The sequence below is a fragment of the Pimephales promelas genome, chromosome 14, assembly GCF_988280905.1.
Source record: "Pimephales promelas chromosome 14, fPimPro1.hap1.1, whole genome shotgun sequence".
NCBI lineage: Eukaryota > Metazoa > Chordata > Actinopteri > Cypriniformes > Leuciscidae > Pimephales > Pimephales promelas.
The window spans coordinates 29781397-29802912 of NC_142782.1; the positions used below are offsets into that span (position 1 = coordinate 29781397).

At 35.0% G+C, this 21516-nt stretch overlaps 1 protein-coding gene across 2 annotated transcripts in view; it reads left to right on the plus strand.

Moving 5' to 3' along the window:
- Positions 1-21516, plus strand: part of pip5k1bb (phosphatidylinositol-4-phosphate 5-kinase, type I, beta b) — a 51129-nt gene that overhangs the window by 26961 nt on the left and 2652 nt on the right. Inside the window, exons 5-13 of one of the 2 annotated variants that reach the window (XM_039665072.2) lie at positions 2445-2562; positions 6021-6173; positions 7508-7804; positions 14500-14693; positions 15408-15491; positions 15626-15674; positions 15784-15868; positions 17948-18103; positions 19555-19690. In XM_039665072.2, the coding sequence (XP_039521006.2) occupies positions 2445-2562; positions 6021-6173; positions 7508-7804; positions 14500-14693; positions 15408-15491; positions 15626-15674; positions 15784-15868; positions 17948-18103; positions 19555-19690 (1272 nt within the window). The remainder of the gene's footprint in view (positions 1-2444; positions 2563-6020; positions 6174-7507; positions 7805-14499; positions 14694-15407; positions 15492-15625; positions 15675-15783; positions 15869-17947; positions 18104-19554; positions 19691-21516) is intronic. The other variant, XR_005621799.2, reaches the window with a different exon arrangement.

A 21516-nucleotide genomic window follows, 5' to 3' on the forward strand; every position in this document is an offset into this window, starting at 1 on the left:
TGATTTAATCATCAGAAACTTAAAATAATAAGTTATCTGATTCTGAACTAAATACATTATTTAAGTTGATTTGACAAAAGAAAATGTTGTGATAACAAATCTTGTAAAAAAAAATTTACAATGAAAAATACCTAAAACTGAGAGAAACAATTGCAATTTGGTACAGTTTTTAATATGACCAAATGTAAATAAAGGAGATTTATAGCAGTATAATGCATTTTATTTTTAATTTTATTTAATAAATAGCAGGTAACTTACATAAAATGCATATAATGAACCACTGTAAAAAAATATTGTTGATTTAACTTAAAAAAGTTGAACCTGGTTGCCTTACAATTTTAAGTGAGTTAATCAGTTAATCACTCAGAAAGTACGGTAACACGTTACTTGAAGGGGTGTGCATATGACTAACATGACACCTTCATAATCATGACATGACATATGTTATGGATATGAAAGAAGTTTTATGCATGTTTGCGACAACTGGCATTAAGTGTCATTCGCTCAGTTATGACATTTTTAATGCAAATATGACAACACAAGACAACACAACCTGTCATAAACATGACATAGCAGATTAATTATCAAACTTAAGAAACCACCTAGCTTTATTGGTTAACATTACATTAAACTGTCAGCTGGTTTGTTTTGACATTGGCTGTCATGAAGCCATTATAACTTTTTAATGACAAATTCAATTAATACCACTGTTATTGAGGTCACAAAAAATATTCACGACAGTTATAATGGCCCCAAGTTGTCATGACAAAGACACTGACAGGTTATGATGTTATGGTTTATGTCAAGATGTCATCTTAAACAATGTCATATTTGCATTCAAAATGTCATTATTGAGTGAAAGACACTTAATGACAGTTGTCATACACATTCATAAACCCTACTTCATCTTCAAGACGTATGTCATGTCATGATTATGAAGGTGTCATGTCAGTCTTACTGTATGCACACCCCTTCAAGTAAAGTGTTACCAGCACTTGTATGTCTATGAGACAGATTTGCACATGTTAAAGCCTAATTTTTCAGAGTTAGGTCAGTCGTCTGCCCCTCATCTGCCCGCTATTGTTTTAGTTCTTAGAGACAAGCTCTAATTCAGAGGTCAGATGTTTTGGATTGGGTTACACAATGGGCACGGATCGGGGTTTATCGTTTAATAGTGGGACATCGTCTGCAACAGCTAATGCTCAGAACTTATTCAATTGCCCTGAATAAACAACAACTCTCTAATCCACTTGTTATGAGGGATCAGAGGCCCTTTTTGTTTAGCTGTACATACTGAGTGATTATGACATCATATGTCCCTTTTAAGACACACGTTTAGGAATTATTCAAATGGGGTTAATCCAAATACTAATGAACTGCCTCATAATAAAAAAGGTGAAAATGGGTTACAGGATTTTTTTCCCTCAGGGCTTGCTTTCATTATATAATGTGTGACTGACGTGGCTGACCCTGGTCTTTAGTTTGTGTAACCGTTAGTATAAGACTAGGACCTCCTTGTCCTCAGGCATTGGTTACTGTTGTGTGTCTCTGGAAAAGAGTACCTCTGGTGTTTACTGCTGGTGGGTCACATTGCAACAAGGACATGCTCAATGGGGCTCAGAAAGATCAAATGTGTCTCTGTTCCTTGGGCATAAAGAAGCATTTAGGTTGGGTAACAGATTCTCACAATTTCTGGTCCTCTTACAGGATTATGTTTACAGACAGAAACCAGATTCTGCCCTGAAGCCTCTTGTGTCAGCGAATGTGATGATCATTAATGAAACAAACAGTTGATTCACATATATGCTTTGTAGTTTACTTTAAAAAAAACCTTTTTGCTGATAATTTACTCACCCCCATGTCATCCAAGATGTCCATGTCTTTCTTTCTTCAGTCAAAAAGAAATTAAGGTTTTTGATGAAAACATTCCAGGACTTCATTGGGAACCAAACAGCTCAAGATGAGAGTTTCAGTGCAGCTTCAAAAGGCTTTAAACGACACCAGACGATGAATAAGGGTCTTATCTAGGACCCTTCGAGTCATGACTCGCAAAAAATATTTGTTCATTTTGATGAACGAGTTTGAACCGGAGAGTCACAAAGCTCATCACAGAACAGAGCAAGGCGAGCATTTGTGCTTATGAATCTTAAACTTTTTAATTTATTTTTGAAATGGCCGATCGTTTCGCTAGATAAGACCTTTATTCATCGTCTGGTGTCGTTTAAAGCCCTTTGAAGCTGCACTGAATCTCTCATTTGGACCTTGAACCGTTTGGTTCCCATTGAAGTCCATTATAAGAGAAAATCCATATGTTCTTAATTTCTTTTCGACTGAAGAAAGAAAGACGTGGACATCTTGGATGACATGGGGGTGAGTAAATTATCAGCAAAAGTTTTTTTTTAAAAGTGAACTACACCTTTAAGCAAATGCTTTCACTTTTGCAGTGAGGGAAGCAACCTGACTCCAGCGCATCATTACCCAGACTTCCGTTTCAAGACTTACGCACCACTGGCTTTCCGCTACTTCCGCGAGCTGTTCGGGATCAAGCCAGATGATTACTTGGTAAAACACAATTTTCAATTTTTCTTTAAATTGTTGAATCTTGTATAACTGAAAAACGTTAAAACAACGTAAAAATATTAGTTGTCATAACTTATTGATCATATTGTGTATTTCAATATATTTATAATAATATTTCAGTTTTTACTGTGTTTTGGATTAAATAAATGATGCCCTGGTGAACATAGGAGACTTCAAACTTACCGAACCCAAACTTTTAAACAATGGCTAACATGCTCTTGGTCATCAATGCAAAGCATGCATGAACTGCTATGATTGCAACCAAATGCAATTTTCACCTCCATATTAATGCCAAGACATTACGTGTCCCATTCCCTAAAAGTTCCCTCTGTCTGAGCCCTAACAAAGCATCTTTGTATGAATTAAAGTTCAGTGCCTGCTTACATCAGGCGCCAGGACGAGTGACCAAGAGACTGCTGACCACTGATGAACTTTACCGCTGCATCTTGCCAACTGTGACTGGCAGAAACTCAGAATCTACGTCCACATTTATAAATTCCCAGCAGGGATTAGCGGTTTGGTTTGATGTGTTCACGTCCTGGCACATTGCGATGAGGTGTTGGATGTGTACGTTTCCCTGCACTGCAACGCATCTCGCAGCCACTGCAGTGCCTCTGCAGCATCTCTGCAGCTCTCATGCAGGTTAATCTGAGTGTTTGCGTATGTGAGTCAGGTGGATGATGCTGATTACGCATATGATCTCAGTCAAGCTGTAAATTGCCTCCTCTGCACTTTGACATCTAATGGCCGTGTAATTAGCCCAGCAGAGAGGTATCAATCCCAGGTGCCTGATAGTCTGGTCTTCCCATGTAATTTATGTACCTGCATTATATCATCCTCTGTAATGAATCTAGTGTGTGATTGCATTGCATTGCACAAAAAAGTTAATTATATAGTGTATGCTATGCAGAAGCTGGAGTTTATGCTCTCTATAATGATTAGGGAATACCTTTTTACATAATACTATTCAAAACTACCTTTTTTGCATTCTTTATTTTGCATAGGCGAATGGGAGTTCCTTATTATTTGCATTTACTCTGGATACACTTAAGCATTCTTTTAAAGGAGTAGTTCCCTATAAAAAAACTTTTGCTGATAATTTATGCACCCCCATGTCATCCAAGATGTCCATGTCTTTCTTTCTTCAGTCGAAAAGAAATTAAGGTGTTTGATGAAAACATTCCAGGATTTTTTCCATATAATGGACTTCATTGGGAACCAAACGGTTCAAGTGCAAACTGTTCAAAGGGCTTTAAACGATTCCAGACCATGAATAAAGGTCTTATCAAGTGAAACGATCGCTCATTTAAAAAAAAAACAAAGTTTAAGTTTTATAAGCTCTAATGGTCGCCAGGAGAGTCACGAACGCTCATCACAGAACAGAGCGAGGCGACCATTTGAGCTTATAAAACTTAAAATTTGTTGTTTTTTTTTAAATGAGCGATCGTTTCGCACGATAAGACCCTTATTCATTGTCTGGTGTCGTTTAAAGCCCTTTGAATAGTTTGCATTTTGCACTGAAACTTTCTTTTGGACCTTGAACCGTTTGGTTCCCATTGAAGTCCATTATATAGAGAAAAATCCTAGAATGTTTTCATCAAAAACCTTAATTTCTTTTCGACTGAAGAAAGAAAGACATTGACATCTTGGATGACGTGGGGGTGAGTAAATTATCAGCAAAGGTTTTTTTTTTAAAGCGAACTACTCCTTTAAGACATTTTTTTTTAATAATTCTAAAAAGTAATGTACATAGCATACTAAATTTTGAAACATTTATCCAGTAGTTTATTTTTTTATTAATTGTATTAATAAAATTTTATTAATTTACAATTTTATTAATAATTCTAAAAAGTAATGTATAGCAAACTCAATTTTGAAACATGTATCCAGTAGTTTATTTAGTAGTTGGCAGTATACAGCACAGTATTCAGTAAGATATTCCAAACACAGACAGAAAATCTGCATACTTGTGCATACACAATGCAAAGATTATATGTGTTGTTGTGTGTTATGCTATTCTAAATATACACAGTCTTTATACACAAGCAGTGACCACAATAAATTGTGTTTAGTACGAAATGTAGATGGTTTTCACTATAACTGGGCACTAAGAAAAAGGAATTAGGAAAGAAAATGCAAGACTAAAATACAGTAGGAAACGGTTAGGCTAAAGATGAAAGAATGTGATGTAAGTGTACTCCTCTGAGTTTGTTGTGTGTATATTTTTGTAGTTATGCAGACAGGCCAGAGGAAACGCGAGCTAATTAAGAAGCCACACACACGCGGGATGACACGCTGTCCAAATGCTAATGTCCATGTGTTTGGGCTGGAAGTACAACGTGACTGTTGACTTTCATTAGGCAGGCCTTGAATATGAGTGTCTGGCCTCAGTTCAACACTGTCCTCATGCTGCGTCCCGGCCTCCTCAGGGAACACCGCCAGAAAGGGCAGTAGAAATGTTTGCTTTAAGACCTCATAATGTTTGGGGTTTTTACGCAACCCTAATTAAACCACAGGACTTCCTGGCAGTACAAATATAAATTGGTTGTTTGGTTTTTCATATATTTAAAACACAGCCAAAAATAGATGCTCTTTCATAAAAGTCCCAGAGTACCTCATTATAAGTTGCACACACTATAGTCTTGTACATTTCAGACACCTTCTCCTCTTGATGATTATATTGTGTGCAACAAGACCACCCACTTTTTCAGCGGCCTCAGTTTCCATTCAAAATGTGCAAAACAGGCACTTGTTTACTTGAATTCTATTGATGAAATGATCTGCTTATCCCATGAAGCATTGCCATTGACAATTACATGAAATATCAATGGTACAATTTATAATATATTTCATTTAGTAATATAGTATGTATATATATACCTCTTTCAAACTATGTAAGGAATAAGTACGTTTATCTGTTGCAAGAACGGCGCTATTATTACCTCTCTAGTGAGAAACGTCATGTAGCTTTTAAGTTGCTAAACTATTTTAATGATAAAATCGTCAGGGCAGCACTAACAACACGTTTCTGTGTGAGTGTGTGTCTATTGTATGTTTGTTCGTTTGAGTAGGAGAGAGTATGTGCCGTCCATACATAATAAAACATAATTTTGTGGCAAAAAAACGTGAAAATAATTTGTCGACTTATCCTATTGTTTACTATATTTATTTGCTTGGTCAGTGTCGTTGTAGGTTTTGGTTCTTTTGTAGGTCTGTAACTTGGGACCTGTAAGGATTTTTGAAATAACTGAAATTATTTGGCGAAGTGATATGGAACTGTAATGCGGTCCAGACCTGCCTGGAACTGGAACTACTTTTTCCTGAAAATGATTGCACACCTTAGATTAGATTGTCTGTCAACCAATCAGATTCAAGTATTCAAAACTGTCCTGGTATAAATATTTTATTTATAATGGATTGTTTTGTCTTGTATCCTACAGTATGCTATTTGTAAAGAGCCCCTGATTGAGTTGTCTAATCCGGGCGCCAGCGGCTCACTCTTCTACCTGACCAGCGATGATGAGTTCATCATCAAAACCGTCCAGCACAAGGAGGCCGAGTTCCTGCAAAAACTGCTTCCAGGATACTACATGGTAGGTCTCAGTGGAGTAAAGAGTCATTCATCTCTATAGTAAAGATGCTGTGATTCAGTAGTACAGACTGTTTTGTTCTTGCTCATCTGTCTGTTTTAGAGAATTACTACTGATGTCTTTAAAAGGACCATTTTTATATACACTCTAAAAAATGCTGGGTTGTTTTAACCCAATATGGACAAACCCAGCCATTGGGTTACATTTTTAAATTACATTTCTAACCCAATGGCTGGGTTTGTCCATATTTTACCCAAAATTGGGTTAAAACAACCCAGCATTTTTTTTTGAGTATATGATTATGTTTTTTTTTATTTTAAATATAACACAAATATAGAAAGAAAAACACTCAAAAAAGAGACCCACATAGCTCAAATGTATATAAAAGACAGGGATACTTAATAATTCTGATTCCGTAATAAAAAAAATACAAATTAACAAAGATGAAGAAGAGGACAAATATTATTCAAAGTATTATATATATTATATTATCTGAGTATTATATAATTACAATTTTCCTAATATAATATGATGGATAGGAGGGTCTAGATATGGGATTCAGACCTTATAAAACTGGCCTTGTTTTCTAATGTTGTACATAAGACGCTCGTCTAGTGGAATCAACTCAGAAATAACCTTATGCCAACCTTTAAGTGCCTTGTGACCTTTGATTTCATGTTACCCTTTCTCATTTTCACCTTTCACTTTACCCTTTCACGTTTGTGCAGAATTATTTAAATCAGCCAATATAGGTTTTATTTTTTTGCGGCATAATTATTTCTAACCAGACACAAAAGACAATATTTCATATAAAATTATGCAATTAATTAAAAAATAAATAATATTTACATGTAAAAATATAAAATAATACTTAAAAATGTTGATCTGTTTTGTTTTTTCTGTGTATATTGGTGGCAAACAGACCATTGGCTCACCCAGTGCATTATACCTGTATATTAGTTAATTTTTGATGTGAAACGCTGCCTCAAAAATATTAAATCACTCGTTTTGGTTGAGTAATTTGTACATTTTTAGGTATCTTACTGTTATAGATGACTATTTGTATATTCTTCATGGTCTTATACGTACAGTATGTCCTAATTTTCCAGCCTTTCCAGTTCAGTATTTTGTGTAAACATTACACCAGAAAAGTTAGATACGTACTGTACATACTCAAAAATTTAATGTGAAGTGTGTACGTTTTGCACTTCTAGTGGTTTTTGATAGTATTACAGAGCCCTAGAATGACTTAAATTTGACTACAATCATTAGGATAGAACTAATTTAAACATTAAAAAATGACATCTCCTTAATTTAAAGCCGTTTCACTTTCTCAGAACCTCAACCAGAACCCAAGGACTCTCCTACCCAAATTCTACGGCCTGTACTGTGTTCAGTCTGGAGGAATCAACATCCGTCTCGTGGTTATGAACAACGTTCTGCCACGGTCTTTAAAGATGCACTACAAATATGACCTGAAGGGCTCCACGTACAAGAGACGGGCTTCTCGAAAAGAGCGGGAAAAGGCCTGCCCCACATATAAGGACCTAGACTTTGTGGACATGCACGATGGCTTGTACTTTGACACTGAGACATATAACGCCCTGATGAAGACGCTACAACGAGACTGCCGGGTGAGTACTACCCCATTTTGACATTTTTCAAAGAAAATGTGAATTGTGTGTTCTTCTGGGTGGTTTTCAGGGAACTGCTGTGGTTGCTGACGTGATAGGAGTTTGCTAAACGTGTTGCCAATAAAATATAAAACTAATTGAAAGCTAAGCAACAATGGGGAATCATGAGATGTATTTTTCACATTTGAGTAGCACTGTTTTTGTGATGGCCTAGCTTGAATTAATCAAACCTGAGTCACTGTAGGGTTTTAAAGTTTGTTACAAATCATTACAGGGTAATGTATCATTACTCTATCATATGTCTCATGTTTCACTTTAATAAATGGAGTTCACAAAAACAGAGGTGGGCAGAATCAAAATATCGTTATCTCACACTTATATTTTGCTTTTTACATTGCTACTCTGTTTCAAATAAATGCTGTTCTTTTGAATGTTGTTCATCAAACATTCTGGGAAAAATGTGTCACAGTTTGAAGAAATGTTGCTTAAGAAGCAACTCAGCATATTAGAGTGATTTCTGAAGGAAACCTGATCATGTGACACTGAATACTGGAGTAATGATTTTTTTAAACATACTCAAATTCAAAACAGTTATTTAAGTTAATTGTTACTCCAAGCTTTTGAATAGTACTGTACATGGAGAGCTAATTGCTTGTTGCCTTACACGGTTGACCACAAAATCCCTCATTACATGAACACTCATGAGACAAAAACATACATTAAAAACCTTTAAACACACTCTTGATACTTGAATCACGAAGAGGGTAACAATCAGGTAACTAATCTTTTTACATCTCAAGACGATTGCTTAACGCGACTAGAAAACCAACAGCATCAATGTAAATACAACTAGAGAAGGTCAAATGATACAATTATATTAAGTATGCTTGCCCCATTGCAGAATGGGACAGAACCACAAAACCACCAGCTATGCTTGTTGTTTAAACTTAAAGGGATAGTTCACTTTGAAATATATTTTTGGAATGTTTTAGCTTACCTCAAGGGCATCCAAGATGTAGGTGTCTTTGTTTCCGCAGTAGTTTCAATCATTAAATCGAGTAATCAAATCATGTTTAATTTGGACTTCTCTGTGCATGCTCTTTGAAGTGGTGACCATAGACCTCCATTATATGACTGACACACAAGAACGGTTTGACCTAAAAATATCAAAATTGAAACTACTGTGGAAACTAAGACACTTAGATCTTGGATGCCCTTGAGGTAAGCTAAAATATACCAAAAAGTTATTTCAAAGTGAACTATCCCTTTAAAATCAAAAGATATTATAACATAATAGACAGGCTGCATTAAAATGCAGTTTTAGATACATTTTATGTCAAAAGTGTTGTTTTTCTGGTCATATTTTGTGTGTTTTTCTAAAAATGTTATATAAATGTGCACTTTCATTGTTTTCTTTTTTGACCCTCTAATCAACTATAAAGATGTTTAGTCTCATCCTCTTGCAAAAGCGCTCATGCAAGACGCCATAGTTTCATGGGAAACAAGTTCATGATAGTCTTCAGCTCCACAGTAGCTCATTAACAGATTCAAAATGTGCTGAGTGGCAAACCTCTCCGTTTAGCTGGAAAACAAACCGCATAAATCCAGTCTGGCATTCCTTTCTATTTTAGACGATTGGGCTGTTGACATGGTCTGGTAAATATTGTTGTTTTTCTGCATGATTTTTTTTTTTCCAATAAATGATTTGTTAAAAAAATCAGAGGGTATTTTTCCCTCCTAGACATTTTCCATTACTGCTTAACTTACTTGCCCTACAACGGTCTGTTCTGGCAGTATTTAACAACTATACTGTAGATAGATAAGAAACATTTTTTTGTTCCCCAAGGAAACCGCTGTCACAATGCATTGTGGGGTTTTGCCATGGCAATGCTATGGTTAAGTTGTTCAGAGTGGTTTTCAGAGCATTGCTAGGTGCACAGCAAAACAGAACGTTCCCCTACCGTTCCTGTATGGTTCCCATTTGGTCATTTTTTGGGAACCAACACTCTTAGAAGAAAAGGTTCTATATAGAACCTTAAAAGGTTCTATCAGCCCTACATATTTGGAACCCCTAAAAGGTTCTATACACTCTTAAAAAAAGGGTTCCTCTGGGTTTAGAACCTTGGGGTTCCATACTTTTTACCAAAAAAAATAGTTCTATATAGAACCATTTTGGAGTTCCATATATGAAGCGGGGGATGGAACCATTCCTGGTTCTAAATAGAACCATTTCTTCTAAGAGTGAAACAAGAACGTTCTAGAAACGTTCCCTGTAGTTTATTTTTAGGTTCTATTTTTATAACCTAAAGGGAGTGTTCCCATAAAGTTTCCAGAACGTTCCCCTAACTGCGTTCGTGACTCTCCTGTTCATCAAAACGAACGATCTCTTTTTCGAGTCATTTGTTTCATTCAATGAACGACATTAACAAAATGACTCGAAAAAAGATTCGTTCATTTTAATGAACGAGTTCGAACAGCAGAGTCACTACTTTTCTATTTTGAAAAGTATTTAAAAAATATATATGAACACTCCACCCAAAAATGAAAATTCTTTTACTAATTCTTTCTTTTAATCATTTACTCCCCCTCAAGTTGTTGCAAACCTGTATGAGTTTCTTTCTTCTGCTGAACACAAAGGAAGATATTTTAAAGATCAACTGGAACTGTGACAACAAATCTCTTCAATAGTATTTTTTTTTACTATGGAAGTCAATGATGGCAAACAACTGTTTGGTTCCAATCGTTCTTCAAAATATCGTCCAGCAAAATATTCTTCAGCAGAAGAAAGAAACTCATTGGAAATTGCATTCCAAATTGGGGTTTGGAAAAAATGGAAAAACTTTTAAAAAAAAAGTAACTGTTTTCTCATTTTTCTAAAATCCTTTAAAGTCTTTTAATTCTTCCTTCACATTGCTGTCCAGAAAACAATTAAAATAAGCTAATTTGTCATTTTTGTGTCCTATTTGTGCACTTCTGTGTCTTTCAAGGACAAATGCGAACTCTGACATGTTTTCTTTCACTTTTTAGCCCAAGTTCCCGCAAAACCGAGTTGCAATAACTAAATTACTCAATGATTGTGGCATGATGCTGAAGTGTCCCAAATGCATTAGGTAACCGTCTGTGGTCGCCTTGTGCTTCTCAAATTCTTCTGCAGACCTGGTGTTCGACCAAGCAAGTATCTTACTGTTCATTTGTTTACCAATAAACAAGCCTCACAACAGTCCCATGGCGATGGCATTCCAGACATGACCTGTTGTTGAACATTCTCAGAGACTGAATGTTCCCTATATAACCGTTTTTGGCATGTTACGTACTGACCGCCCCCAGTGAGCGCTGAACTAAAAGGATCAGCCGTAATGCGAGTCACAAGAGAGCCGAGGGAAAATGAGAACTCGAGTTCCGCACAGTAATGACCATAGTTGGGGACATTCGGACCAGCCCACCTGTGATCTAACTTCAGCCTTTGAGAAAAAAAATGGTCTTTTATGGATTGAAATTCTTCCAACTGATTTTTTGTCATCCTTTTGACACTATACTCTATAAGAAGAAAATGTTCTTTCTTCAAGGAAACACAAAGTGCAGTTCAAACACATTCCCATGAGTACTGTAAGTTTTTATTGTTAGCTTTTCCTTACGTCCTGTGCAGAAACTAAAATGAACACTAAGCAGAAAATTTCTCCTGAGTAAGCATCACACCCTGGGCCTCGACTGCAGAGCACAATACAGCCAAATCTATAATAATCAAGAACAAACCTTTTAAATGGTTTCTGCAACTCGTCATCGTAAGAACTACACTGATGTTTTGGTTTGATTTTAATCTTGCATGAACAAATGCTCTCTTAATATTAGTCACTATGAATAATCAGTCTGAAATGTAAAAAATAAATAAATAAAAAGCTACTGTGTGGCGTTATAAAACACAAGGCATAAGAGATGGTCACCAGATTTGAGGTGGTGACCATAGACCTCCATTATATGACTGACAGACTCAAACGGTTTGACCTAAAAATATAAAAATTGAAACTACTGCGGAAACAAAGACAGCTACATCTTGGATGCCCTCGAGGTAATCTAAAACATACCACAAATTTATTTCAAAGTGAACTATCAATTTAAGCCTCTTGAGAACGTGTATTTGACTCAAAGTGGATCGTTTAGGGAAGAATACTAATACGTATGATATGAGCCTTGTGTAATTTATGTTCATGTTCAATTAAAAATCTTTATGGCCTGAAAAATGTTTAAGAAAGTAAGCTTTATCTTAAAGAGTGTATTTCACATATGGAAATATGTAGTAAAACCAGTTTTCAAAATGATACTGCCTTTCGCCACACTTGTTGTTTGTGCTGCTCACGGGATTTGGTGAAAAGGGGTATTTATTCAGACTCCTCCTCTCAGCAGATTGTTAAACTGTGACCCCACTCAAAAAAATAATGGAAATGTAAATTCCTTTCTTTGACCCAATGACTCTATGTGCTTCCACTGCAGCCTTTTTCGGGTATTGCCGTGACCTAGATTAGGGCCCATTTGAAGGCATTTAGACGTTCTTGACGCGATGCAAAACAAGGATGTTGTGCGTACCTATTCAAATAAACCATTTGAATATGGGGAATACGAGAGTGTCATGCAAAATTGAAATCATGTAAACCATTTATTGGTTCACTGCTGCGGATTTTGCCTGCTTGTTTGAGTTTGTTTCATTTAAAGCCAGAAGTAAAAAACCTGAAGTATTTATTGTAGACATGTAGCCTTACTGTAAGTGGTTTCTTTCCACTCATATAGGCTGAGATCTTTTGTTTGGCGGCCTATCGATGACTAATGCTTAAATGTTCAGTCTGTTTATGGTAGTTACAGTAGTATCTTACCACTGATAAACAAATCTACTCTGACTCATTTCTGAAGATACTGTACAGACTTTCCCCAGAGTTTAATCTTAATGTTAGTTCATTCAGGTTTTCATTTTGAAGAGTTTTTGAGCATTTTTAATTTTCACTAAATTGCACTCTGATCAGATTTGATGCATGACTCCCTGGATAAAACCTACTAAATTTGATATCTGTGAAAACTGAAAAGTGTCGGCATTTACCCTCTATCATTGCTGTTTTTTCTGTTGTTGATAAAATTGTGTATTTGGATAATGTGAAATGCCGCAAAGTAGACAAGCTAAGAGCTGTGATAGTGAGTATTCATTCACAATTATTAGTTAACAGAAAAATATATATTTACCTGCTTTGAATGTACAGTATTGCCCACCGTGCACTGTTTCTCGAAAACCACCAGAGTGGCTTGAGCCTGTCATTGCTGTTTGCAGCTATATTTAAGCTTGATTTACCAAAATTCATTTCTAAATTCATTTCATATATATATATATATATCGCGATTAATTGTGTCCAAAATAAAAGTTTGTGTTTACATAATATATGTGGGTGCACTGTGTATAATTATTTTAAATATATAAATACACACACATGCTTGTATACATTTAAGAAATATTTTCATGTATATACTGTATATAGATTTATATATAATTTCTATTATATAAATATAAATATTTTATATATAAATAATATTTTTTTTCTTAAATATACATGCATGTGTGTGTATTTATATATATACAAAACAATTATACACAGTGCACCCACATGTATTATGTAAAAACACAAACTTTTATTTTGGATACGATTAATCGTGATATTAATCGATTATGATTAATCGTGATATATATATATATATATATATATATGAAGAGTTCAGATGCAAAAGCCTCTAAATGCCATTTGAAATTTTCTTCTAAAATGACCATTTTTATCAAACTTATATATTTAAGTTCATTAATTTCACTTAAATGACAATTAATAGGTAATCTTCATTGCCATTTAAGTGAAATTACTGAACTTAAATATACAAGCTTGATAAAAATGATCATTTTAGAAGAAAATTTCAAATGGCACTTAGAGGCTTTTGCATCTGAACTCTTCAGATATATATATATACATATATATATATATATATATATATATATATATATTAGGGCTGTCAAATGATAAAGCTAATTATAATGATGAGCTAATTGCCCAATAAATAAAACTTAAATAAAAAATATAAAAAACTATTAAAAAAGGTAATTGCAAAAACACACAACAAAGTTATTAAAACTTTAACTAAAGTAAAAATGAAAACAGAAAATATAAAAATAAAAACTAATTCCAAACAATAATAAAAACTAGGCTATATTTGTATCTCAGTTACACTGAATTAACTCTGGTTCACACAGGGAATGTTTTTGTGTTCACAAACAATTGAATGGAAGTGGAATTGAAGAGAATATAGAGGTCTTGATGAGTGCCATTTTTAACTTGACATGCCGCCTCAAAAAGCTCATCGTGCAAGACTTTGACAATGCAGGGCTGATTCTAGCAGCTCTTGTTCTGCAAAAAGCCTGACATGCAACATCCAAACACATCTTTATTCTGTTTATTTGGTGTCCTGTAGCAACCCTACATCCCCCCAAACATTAACTTGGCAAACACAGATCTCACAAGACTTTTGTAGAATGAGGGTTACCATTTTCACAAAAGGAAAAACAGCAACAGCACAGTGGCCAACAAGGCAAGGTACCAGGAGGATTTTAGCAATGGCGCTCATCATATTGTGTGTGAGATTCAGTGTGCTAACTGCTGTTGTATTTGGTGCAGGTGCTAGAGAGTTTTAAGATCATGGACTACAGTCTGTTGCTGGGGGTGCACGTTCTGGACCAGAGTCACAGAGAAGGAGACGTCAACAATGTGGATGGGAAGAGGATCGTGGGACAGAAAGTTCTTTACTCCACCGCCATGGAGTCCATTCAGGGAGACGGCAAGGCAGCTGAGGCTTTGACCACAGATGACACGTGAGTCCCTGACACACAGTGTTTAAGCTGTTCATAAATGTATGTGTATGTGAATAGACAGAGTAGACAATAATGCACATTGGTTGCAAATACTTTTTTTTAGTTTTAGTAAAAATATGTTGTGTGTAGCCAGTGAATGTCACAGAAGAACCGTCGTATTTCCCCCTAAAATCAAAAGAAAATAATTAGAAATTGTATTTTGTTGAATGAAATGTAATTATTAATAATTAATCTATAATCATTAATTTTTATATATTGTGAAGTATTTATAATTTATTGTAACTTGACTATGTAAATAGTAATTGTAAATATATAGATATAAATTGTAGTATTTTTTATCTACCTTTAATTTATTATTTAATTTATTAATAGTCACATCAAAAATTACCTTAAATTGAATTTACTGTACGTTGTATTAAAATAATGTAGTAAAGATGACAAGTTAACAAAATAAAATGTTGCATTAAGGCAATGATGATAGAAATTGTCACAATGATATAAAAAAATCTTAGGTTAATGTTCTTTATGAATATTTTATGTATATTTTGGATGGAAATGGTTTGTCTTGATCTTGGAGTGTTTTTATGAGATTATCAAGCCACTAACAAACATGAATTACGTAACATTATGAGATAATATAACTGTTAAATACATATTATATAATTTATATACATATATTAAATAATAATAACACAATGGTTTTTTTTTATACAGAATGGGAGGTATTCCTGCAAAAACACACAGGGATGAGAAACTACTTATTTTTCTAGGCATTATCGACATCTTGCAGTCTTACAGGTAAGTCTGCTGTCAGTTTAGCAAACCCAAAAGCCCAAATGTCATGTTATACACCAGCTTACAGCATATTAGCTCACTGTTAAGTGAACTCCCTTATCCCTGACGAGATCTCTCGCTCTCATTTCCCTCCAAAGATTCATGAAGAAGCTGGAGCACTCCTGGAAGGCACTCGTCTATGATGGTGTAAGTCTATATGTCTCTCTGCTCCCTTCGTTTATGAATAGACTATTCATACCTCTGGGGATTTAAGGATGCTTCCTGCTTTGATTGTCATGTATTCTCTTTCTCCTAGGATACAGTGTCTGTGCACAGGCCGGGTTTCTATGCAAACAGATTTCTCAAGTTCATGAGCACCAGAGTATTCAGAAAGATTCACCGTAAGTCAACAATATGAGCACATTCATTTCAAATATTACATGTGAAACATCATATTTTTTTCAAAATTCATATATTTTTTAGAACGTTTGGTAACACTTAACAATAAGGTCTCATTGGTTAACATTAGTTAACATGAATTAAGTATGAGTATATATTTTACTGCATTTGTTAACCTTCGTTAATTTTAGTTTGAAAAAATATATAATTTTGCAAAAACAAAAAAGCTGTAGAGATATTTTTTCTGCAGTCTGAGGTTTTTCCTCTTTGTCGCCATCTCTGTTCGAAATCTGCAATTGCAGCTATTCACAGAATTATCAAATTAAAGGAGTAGTTCACTTTTGAACAAACTTATTTATTTATCCAAGATGTCCATGTCTTTCTTTCTTCAGTCGAAAAGAAATTAAGGTTTTTGATGAAAACATTCCAGGATTTTTCTCCATATAATGCACTTTACTGGTAACCAAATGGTCCAAAAGACAGTTTTAGTGCAAACTGCAAACTGTTCAAAGGGCTTTAAACGACACCAGACGATGAATAAGGGTCTCATCAAGCGAAACGATCGCTCATTTAAAAAATAATAAATAACAAAGTTTAAGTTTTATAAGCTCAAATGGTCACCTTGCTCTGTTCTGTGATGCGCGTTCGTGACTCTCCTGTTCAAACTCGTTTGTCAAAATGAACAAATCTTTTCCCGAGTCAATTTGTTCATTTCGTTCGTTGAATGAACAAAATGACACGAAAAAAGATTCGTTTAAAAACATTATTACAAGCTTACCGCTTTAAATCAAGCTAAGGCTAGCAGAGAGTTTTGAACACTGGCTGGTCATGTATTTTCTCAACTATTTATTTTGGATAATTTTTAACCGCCAAAAAAGCTAGGACTGCAGCTTTAACTACTGTAGTTAGCTAATAGTAATAAATTCAACTTTATTGTAAAGTGTTACCAAAATTTTTAGCATTTACCTAAAACTAAAATGATCTGAAAAACAATCGAAGCTAAGCTAAGTAATGCTAAAGCTAGGCTGAATCAAGCTAAGGCTAGCTGATACTTTTGAACACTAGCTGGTTATGTATTTTCTCAAATATGTATTTTGGATCATTTTTAACCCCAAAAAAGGCTAAGGACTGCAGCTTTAGTAACTATTGGTAATAAATTCAACTTTATTGTAAAGTGTTACCAAAATGTTTAGCATATACCTAAAACTAAAATGATCTCGAAAACAAATTTTAAGTCTGACTTTGTACAATTAATTGAGATTTATATCAAACTAGATGAACATATCCCAGATAGCAAACTGACATTGAATCAACGTGGAAATATGACATCGAAACAACGTTGATCTGACATTGTTTTGCTCATCGAATTAACGTTGAACCAACGTCAGACGCGTCATTCTTTCAAAACTAACAGAAAATCAACTTGAAATCAACGTTGTTTCAACGTTATGAAAGCAAACCAATTTTCGATTTTCATTTAGCTTTGAAGAATGCCGCGTCTGACGTTGGTTCAACGTTAATTCGATGAGCAAAATCAACATTGTTTCGATGTCATGAGAGACGTCGTTTCCACGTTGATTCAATGTCAGTTTGCTGTCTGGGATGAGTGTTGTTTGCATGCAAAAGTTGTTGTACAGGGATGTACATGGATGCCACAGCTCAAAGAAGTGCATTAAAAAAGATGATAATCAATCATTTAAAACGTCCTGCCAATTGCAAAACTCAAGAACGGAAGCTGCACCAGTACTGTTGCTCGACCTTTTTCTTTTCATTAGTAAGAATATTTTGAAACATTACATCAGTGCACACAATAGCAGAACTTCTCCTTCCTCTTTCTGAGATGTTCTTCAGCCACTCAAGAAGTCTGAAACTGTAATTCACCCCCCTTATTATGGCTCAATATTAATATCGCACAATGTAGATATATTTCCCCCATTCAAATAAAGTTAGACAGTGGGCCGAGATTTCGTTTCACGGTCTAATTGTCGGCTGCCAGGTAACAGTTAGGGGAGAGTTGTATCATCATATTTTCAGTTTATTTAGGACAGTGTCCATAATTAGTTTCTATGTCACACATCCAGCAAACCGTTTCTCCCCTGGCAAGAGGGCGCGTAACTCCATATCAGCGCTGAAGTGTTCTTCTCAAGAGGTGCTGTCCCCGCCGAAGGAGGAGAAGCCCGAGGAGAGAGTGGACAGGCTTGGAGGAGCTCGTAGTCTTGCAAGTCTGGATGGACAAGGTGGGCGGCACTAACAATGTGAAAAAGCTTGGGTTAAAGGGATACTCTACTTTTTTTTTGGAAATAGGCTCATTTTACCACTCCCCCAGAGTTAAACAGTTAAGTGTTACCGTTTTCGAATGTATTCAGACGATTTTATGATATTTAGAAGAATATCAGTAACCAGACAGTTTCTGGTCTCATTGACTTCCATAGTATATTTTTTTTCCTACTATGGAAGTCAATGAGACCAGAAACTGTCTGGTAACTGATATTCTTCTAAATATCAGAAAATCGTCTGAATGGATTCAAAAACGGTAAAAATCAACTGTTTAACTCTGAGGGAGTTGTAAAATGAGCCTATTTCCAAAAAAGTGGAGTATCCCTTTAAGGGCTAAAGGGCTTTTCACACTTGAAAGGGATAATTTAAACTCTGGATTAACATAATCCTGGGCTATTATGTTTTATATTTCACAATTGTCATATTTTACACTGGATTAGCTGATTATAGTCCATCTTTAAAATCTTGGTTAGCAATCTTATCTGCATTTTTAGGGACAGAAACATTAGCCAGGGTTAAAAATGCCATTACAATGGGGTTAAATGAAACCCTGGGTTAAAAGCAATGTAAAAAGCCCTTAATTTGTACATCATCCAATTACCAAACGCAAATGGTGACATACTTGCCAACATCAGTTCTATTAATGTTCACAGATATAAACAGGAACTGTCTGATTTTGGAAAAACCCTGAAAAACAAGCTGCCATCCGAGACAGTCGTTTTGTTTTCCAGACAGTCATTTCTTCCTCATTCATTGCAAACGTACTAGCTGAACACAAACCTTATTGCATTGACTTTTTGTGCTGATGTATGTCACTGGATTAAAGCTGCTGCAGCGCTGGGTATGAATTATAACAAAAATGTAATACTTTGCTGTTCAAAATTTTGGGGTTATTAAGTTTTTATTCTTTTAAAAAAAAAAAATGATTCAGCAAAGATGCATTCAATTGATTAAAAGTGACAGTAAAGACACGTATAATGTTACAAAGGATTTTTATTTCAAATAAATGCTGTTCATTGAACTTTCTGTTCATCAAAGAATCCTGATTTTTTTTTTCTTATTATCAATGTTTTCAACATTGATAATAAGAAATGTTTCTTGAGCAGCAAATCAGCATTAGAATGATTTCTAATAGATAATGTGACACTGAAAACTGAAGTAATGAGTTGCATCACAGGAATAAAAATTACATTTAAAAATATATTAAACCATAAAGTTATTTTAAATTGTAATAATATTTCACACTGTTTATTACATTTGAAAGCATTGGTAAGCATAAGAAACTTCTTTCAAAAACACTAACGAACCTTACCGACCCCAAACTTTTGCACAGCAATGTAGTAACTTTCATATACTGTACATTTATTCAGGAAATCACCTCATGTGATGTTTCTATCATCTCATACCACAGTGTTCTGGTCCTATAACCGTCCTGACCTGGTCCCTCAGACTCCTTACCCACATGAAGCCTCTTCCTTGAGAAACACCCTCTCCCCGCCCTCTATATTCGTCACAGATCGGTACCTGAAGGCCAGATCTAATGAAAGGTGACACCTTTCACACACATCTCACAAACCTTCAGACCCATAAACCTGACACACACCTGTTAGCTCCTCACATCTCCTTCTACTTCTGTTCCCTCCACAGAGACACATATAAAGGAATAGTTCACCTAAAATATGACAATTTGCTAACACATTTTCATCGAATACAACTGGAGACATTTTAGTCACTCTCTTTCATGCAGTTATAATAAATGGGGACTAAGGCTTTAAGACTCTGAAAAGAAGACAAATCAGCACTAAAAACGCATCATAAAGGTAATTGTGTGACTTGGGCGTCATATGATTGTGAACGTTATGTGATAAACCGACACCAATCGAATCCTCTTTAACAGTAGGCTCTGAACCGTAGTGAGAACCAGATAAATTCAATTCATCTTTGTGAATTGAATCAATTGATTCATTGACCAGATCTGACTCAATAGAATGATTCCTAATACAACTTTGCTACTTCTCTCATGAACACACTATTCAGTATGAAAGCGGAATAAAAGGATAAAAAAGGTAATCTTGAGTTTTTATCTTACAATTCAGACTATAACATGAATCACAATTTTTACTTTATATCTAACCTAGGAATTGAGAGAAATAAAGTCAGGGAAAAGGTCCTGTACTGTATTCTTGACTCTTTTCACATTTCTAGGGTTTTAAGAAGCGGAAGTCGTCATAGTTGGGAAAACTTCTATAGCGGAGACGACAGCAAATGTCATTTTTATATTTCCATTTTGCTCCAATAGCAAATGAAAAAAAAAAAATCTGTGATAGCGTTTCAATGACTTTTCAAAAGAGGGAAAAAAATAGAGAGATTGAGACATTGGTCAGAAGAGAGAAAGATGTCAAATTCGCTGTCACTCACTCTGCCATTATTAGAAACATCCTTGCAGTAGCGTTAATTCGTTTTATGTCAGTAAAGGTTATATAGCACTATATATAGCGTTGCTATAGAAATGTGTAATAAAAATTAAAAAAATTAAAATATGAAAAAATTGATTAGCTTTGGCAACACATCATAACAGTCTGTAAAAAATCAGTAGATGTGAGATATGAACCCATTTATTTTGTGGCAGAAACAACGTCTGTACAACAATCCTCCGTAAATGAGCTTGATATTATGATTTTTTAGTCTTTTGATTTATTTCAAGTTGTATGTAGACTACTATGATGGTGCTTTTGAGTCCTTTTTGAAGCCTAAAAACCTTATTATTGTTGTAATTGCATGGGAAAGAGCAACAAATACTTCAAAATCACTTTCAAGAGGGTTAGAAATGAGTAAATGATGACAAAAGTTACATTTTTGTGTGAACTATCCCTTTAACTAAGTCTCACTGAATATAGTCAAATAATGCCACAATTTAACACTTCAAGATGGATTTCTTTGATCCCGCTACAGCTGGCGTGAGCACCTGACCACGCTACACTTGTTCTTCTGCTCGATTCTTTGTGTTTGGTGTTCCCTGATCTCCTCACCTTTGACACACACCTGTTTTAAGTGGAATTCCTGTGAAAAGGCCTCATAAATATTTCACCTGCTTGCTAAGGACGAATATAATAGAGGTATTGTTTTATGACAGAATACCTCAGAAGGGGGCCTTCGGTGCTTGAACTATGATTACTGAGTTAAAGAGCTTTGTCAGATGTTATCTCGTTGACTTCATCAATATAATAGATTAAATAGTGGTCCTTGCATGCTGAATAAAAGTATTGGATAAATTCCCAAAAAGTCTTAGTGACCTTTGACTTGGAAAACGTTTGATGAAGTCCAGGGTGAGTCTGTGTTAATGAACACCCTGAAATGTGTCACATGCGCAGAG